Source organism: Mus musculus, chromosome Y, assembly GCF_000001635.26.
Source record: "Mus musculus strain C57BL/6J chromosome Y, GRCm38.p6 C57BL/6J".
In the NCBI taxonomy this organism is placed as follows: Eukaryota; Metazoa; Chordata; class Mammalia; order Rodentia; family Muridae; genus Mus; species Mus musculus.
This window is the reverse complement of record NC_000087.7, coordinates 60,679,528-60,685,290: the sequence shown is the minus strand read 5'-3', so window position 1 is coordinate 60,685,290 and position 5,763 is coordinate 60,679,528. Positions and strand designations below refer to the sequence as shown.

The window sequence follows — 5,763 nt, the reverse complement described above, 5'->3', positions numbered from 1 at the left end:
GTCTACTTCCCCTTTTAGTTCTAGTATGGTTTTGTTCATTTCCATCACCTGTTTGGTTGTGTTTTCCTGCTTTTCTTTAAGAGCCTGTAACTCTTTAGCAGTGCTCTCCTGTAAATCTTTAAGTGACTTATGAAAGTCCTTCTTGATGTCCTCTATCATCATCATGAGAAATGTTTTTAAATCTGGGTCTAGATTTTCGGTTGTGTTGCGGTGCCCAGGACTAGGTGGGGTGGGAGTGCTGCGTTCTGATGATGGTGAGTGGTCTTGATTTCTGTTAGTAGGATTCTTACGTTTGCCTTTCGCCATCTGGTAATCTCTGAAGCTAGCTGTTTTAGTTGTCACTGTTAAGAGCTTGTTCTTCAGGTGACTCTGTTAGCCTCTATGAGCAGACCTGGAGGGTAGCACTCTCCTTAGTTTCAGTGGGCAGAGTATTCTCTGCAGGCAAGCTATCTTCTTGCAAGGCAGGTACCCAGATATCTGGTGTTCGAACCAGACTCCTGGCAGAAGTTGTGTTCCACTCACTAGAGGTCTTAGGATCACGTGTGGAATCCTGTGTGGGCCCTTGCGGGTGTCAGGCGACTCAGCTGGCAAGGTAGCCGGGGCTCGAGTGGAGTGGAAGGGACTTGTGCCCCAGATCAGGCCCGGGTAGCCTGCTTCCCTATGTACCGCAGTCTCAAGTTCCGCGAGATTGGATTGGGGCAGGCACTGTGATCCACTCACCAGAGGTCTTAGGGTCCCGTGGGGAGTCCCGTGTGGACCCTTGCGGGTGTTGGGCAAGACTCTGCTGTCAAGGTAGCCCGGGGCTCGAGTCTCGAGTCGAGCGGAAGGGACTTGTGCCCCAGATCAGGCCCGGGTAGCCTGCTTCCCTATGTACCTCAGTCTCGAGTTCCGCGCGATTGGATTGGGGCAGGCACTGTGATCCACTCACCAGAGGTCTTAGGGTCCCGTGGGGAGTCCTGTGTGGACCCTTGCGGGTGTTGGGCAAGACTCTGCTGTCAAGGTAGCCCGGGGCTCGAGTCACGAGTTGAGCGGAAGGGACTTGTGCCCCAGATCAGGCCCGGGTAGCCTGCTTCCCTATGTACCGCAGTCTCAAGTTCCGCGCGATTGGATTGGGGCAGGCACTGTGATCCACTCACCAGAGGTCTTAGGGTCCCGTGGGGAGTCCAGTGTGGACCCTTGCGGGTGTTGGGCAAGACTCTTTAAAAAGATATCTTAATGAGAATAGAGAGATGACCATGTTGTCAAGAGCATTTTTGTATCGCAAAAAAACAGGATTTGTTTTCTTGAATTCATATCCAATGGTTAACAATCAGCTTTAATGCCAGCTCCATGGGATCTGACAACTCATGTCTCTGTGGTCACCTATACTCTCAAGCTCATGCCCTATTCCCACCCATATAAATAAAGATAATAAATCTTAAATGAGAGACAAGTTTCATTTGGTTTCATTATTCAAATGAAACCTTATTTTGTCTGATTTCTGAGTCTCTTTGGATCAGTTTTCTGGGTTGCACTTTGTGTAACAAGTCCACATTCCTTTTTCCTATCACTCTTTCCCCAACTTGTTGTTTCTCCCTCAGACTTCATACCAGAGATTCTATCTATGTCCTGTCTTTCTCCCCTTCTTCCTAAAAATCCATCTTTTGCTGCCATCCCTGCTCCTCTAAGTCATATCTCCAATTCCTTGCTCACTATGCAGACCACAGAAGCTAAGTCCTGTCCATTTTAGCCTGTGTGATATTAGATGTATGCACTGTTCACAGCCTGAGTTGCAACTTTCATCTTCCTTTGATGTTCTTTCCACCATAGTCCATCTCTTCCAACAAAGTGTTCACTAAAAGCATGTCATGTCACACGTACTAATTTTTAGAACAAAACAAATTTTATTGACAAAGATACTGAGGTTGTCAAAGACCCATAGGTACCCAACACAGGAAAACAAACATTTTTTTTTTCAATCCTATAAGTTTACATTTCTGTACTTTGTGATTTTTTTCAATTTAAGTGATATTTGACACCAGAGTATAGACATAGATATGTAGGTCACCAAGAAATTTGATAAAGTACACGGTAGGATTGGCTAGATCTTTGTAAACAACCTTTCCGAACTTTTTGGATCCATCATCTCTGGTGTACTGCACCCAGGTACCTATTAAGAAGTCATTTTCATCACCTGATCTCGCCTCAGCCAGAGGGGTCTCTGGAATGATGTGGAGGTTACCTTCCTTGTAGTCATCCAGGAGCTGATAAACGTAGAGGACCGGATCATTCTTGTAGGAAATGTAAAAATAGTCCTGTAAGAATGGCACCTGGGCTAGCACCATCCCACTCCAGTTGTCCTCAGAGCCATCTTTCCCCTCAAATTTGTGTTGTACCTTTCTGCCAACCAGGGCTCTGGCGAGGTGGACATCCCTCACCTGAGGAAAAACTACTTTGTGAGGCAAGACCTTAATATTTAAAATCCTCTCATCGCTGTGGAGCTCCTGTCCGTAGACACTGTCAATTCCGTCGTACTTCACCAAATAAAGAGAAGGGTTTGTTGGCAGTTGCCCTAGAATGATGGCCTTCCAATGGGTGACAGGCTCATTACCTTCCTTCCACCCGTGAGAAATTCTGCAGCCAACAATATTCCCCAGGGCCTGGGAAGAAGGCTTCCTCCTACTCTTCTTCTTGAGTGATATCATGCTCAGACTCTTCAGAGGTGTTGTCTTCTACCTGGCTGTAGACCTGTTGTGCTAGATCACACTGTCTTGTGGCTTCCATTCTCTTCAAATATCATACTTGCCCATTGCCTGGGACTGAAGATCTTGCCTGTTTAAACCAGACACAATGCTGTTGCCTCTGTCATATATATGAATTCCTGATGGTCAATGGATATGGGTTGGGAGTGAATGCTGGACCAAGACTCTTCTCTAAGAGAACTTCTGAGAAGGTGAAGAAGACTATGCTAAACAGTTTTGAGCTCCTAAAATTAATTTTATAAAAATAAGAAGTTAATAAGTCAGCCATGGTGGTACACACATTTAATCCCAGAACTCAGAAGTCAAGGACAGGCAGATTTCTAAATTAGAGACCAGACTGGTCTACAAAGTGAGTTCCAGGGCAGCCAGTGCTATAGAGAGGAACCCTGTCTCAACAACAACAACAACAACAAGTAAAAGAAAACAAACGAAAATCAAACGAAAAACAAACAAAACAGAAATACAAACAAAAAAATAATAAAACAAACAATCAAATGGAGAAGTTAATAGGAAGTGGTGGTGACCCATAACTTTAATCATAGTACTCAAGAGGCAGAGTGAGGCAGACCTTAGTGAGATAAAGGCTAGTCTGGTCTACACAGTGAGTTTCCTGACAGCCAAATCTAAACATACAGAAACTCAAATAAAATTAACCAAGCAAGCAAACAAACAAACAAAGAAACAAAGAAACAAGGGAAACAAGGCAATAAAAATAGTGTAATTAACAAGTAATTCTCTAGAGCTCAGAATAACATACTCAGATCAACATTTATTTCTTCAGCCCTGAGTTAATTTGCCTCTGATGAGTATCCTCTCCTTGAATTTCTATGTCAATTTAGGTTGTGCTATGACTATTACCCCCAATGATCAAGAAGAAGAGAAAAAAAAAGGGCCAGAGGGGTCACCATGACTCTCTTGTACTTGTAAGCTCTGAGCTAAGTCCTTGTATTCACAAATATCTTCCCAGGGACACAGCACACCACTGTCCTTCTTTATTGTTTCTCCTGACCCAGCTTCGGAATTATTTGATGAAGCCATTGCATCACTGAACTCAAGAACATCTCAACAAGTTGAGGCAATATCAGCCATTTAGCACTAATATTTTCTAACGTACACATGGACAAAGAGGAGCTTTGGCATTTTAGTGGAATTGTGATCTAGATATTGTTAGCAAGGATAATAAATTCAGGACATAAACTAACCTAGACCAATCATTTCCCTTGCTAATAAACATGGGGAAAGTAGAATGTACAGCAACTCACTGTAAGAGAGAAAATTTTTAGCTTTCTGTAGCTATGAGGGTCCAAACTACTTCATAAATGTACTTACCCATAGAAAAATATCCTAGATTTTATCTATCTCCTGATTCAGATTCTATCTCCTGATACAGACCAGGCACCAAAAGCCTGTGGGAAAAAAAATGACCTTGCTTTGACACACCACTGTGAAGATAGTGAACTCACCTTCAATGGATTCTAGAGCCTCCAAGTGGAATAGATGCACAACCTTCAGCCAGTGCTCTGTGACATCACCCTAGTTCAGCTTACATCATAGAACATCAGGCTGGTTCCTTCCCTAGTTACACTCATAAACGTTCAGCATCTCGACTTTACCTTTTCATATGGCCTCCTAGAAATAATAAATGAAATCCCAACTGAAAGGCCTGATGATCTGAGTAATATTCTGCCAAAGAATTTCACCCTTGCATTGTTTTTATTGTTTGGTTGTTGGATTTTTATTTATTTGTTTGGTTTGTGTTTTGTTTTGTTTCATTTTTGTTTTTATTTTCGTTCTGAGAAAGTCTTCGGTTTCTGACTTGACAACATCCATGGTGGTTATTTTTCACGTTCCAACCTTTCCCTTGGTTATCTTTAAGCTGTGCTTCTTATCATAAATATTGCCTGACTCTTTGAGGCAGCACACTGGATAGCACACCAATTTTCACTTTATGAAAACCCACAGTTAGAGGAGGACTATTTTTATGCAAATATAGCTGGAATTTGACAGGTTTAAATGACATGTATTGAAACCAATGGCAATCATGAATTATGGATTCTTTGGAAAGTAAGAGGACAACATAGATCTTGGGCATGCTTACTAAGTTGTGATAAAATTAAAACAAACCTGATATCTCCCAGTCATATTTTAAAGGTTTTTAAAATTTACCAGCACTTCTGATTATAAGGAATTTCATAGTTTAAATGCAGTAAAACAGGATGAAATAGATGAGGTAATTTTACTTTTGAAATATGTGTAGACAGAATACTGGACACAGGTACGTATAAAATTTACTTACAAATTAGAGGACACTTTAATTGTCCATGCCACATAGATCTTCAGTTCTTCAAAAAAAATCCTTTTCAGTACCTTCCACGGTCCCCACCACACCCTGTACATCATCTTCATATGATATGATACTATCCATAAAGAGCTAGATCCTTCAACAACAGTCATCAAAAAAAAAATCATTCCTTAAGGTGTGGCCACAGGCCAATGTGATGGGTGATCATTATCTGAGATTCTATCTTCCCAGGATGATTTAACTTCACAAAAAAAATCTAAGAAGGACCACTACATATCCATATCATCAATTCATCAATATTGATTGCCTCACCGTATGAAACATACATGCTATGGAATGAATTTAGATGTCAACTACTGGATGAATGCCTTAAAAATGAGAGGCAGAAAGAGAGAGAGAGAGAGAGAGAGAGAGAGAGAGAGAGAGAGAGAGAGAGAGAGAGAGAGAGAGAGAGAGAGAGAGAAATATATTTCTCATCTATGTGTATTAGTGCAGGGCTTTGTTTTCAAAAAAAAATGGATGGAACGGTAAAATACTATATATTAGGTTAGACAAGTAAAACTCAAAATGACAATTGTGAAAATATAAATTTCATAAGGGATATTAAAAAATAGGAGGTATTTTGGAAGAGTAAGCGCAGCAGCAGGGGGGAGATTTGATAGCAATGGAGGATAGTGGGGAGGATGAAGATGGTAAAAGGACACTATAAACCTGTGCAAA

The 5,763-nt window shown here is 41.5% G+C and overlaps 1 protein-coding gene across 1 annotated transcript; it reads right to left on the bottom strand.

The window, feature by feature from the left end:
- Positions 1-1,866: 1,866 nt before the first annotated feature.
- Positions 1,867-4,196, bottom strand: Gm21918 (predicted gene, 21918). The gene is made up of 2 exons (NM_001373905.1): positions 4,071-4,196; positions 1,867-2,965 (listed from the first exon to the last, which is right to left on the bottom strand). Exon 2 carries the CDS (start codon positions 2,682-2,684, stop codon positions 2,001-2,003), a length of 684 nt encoding a protein of 227 aa, NP_001360834.1. The 5' UTR covers positions 2,685-2,965; positions 4,071-4,196; the 3' UTR covers positions 1,867-2,000.
- Between the last annotated feature and the right edge of the window lie 1,567 nt (positions 4,197-5,763).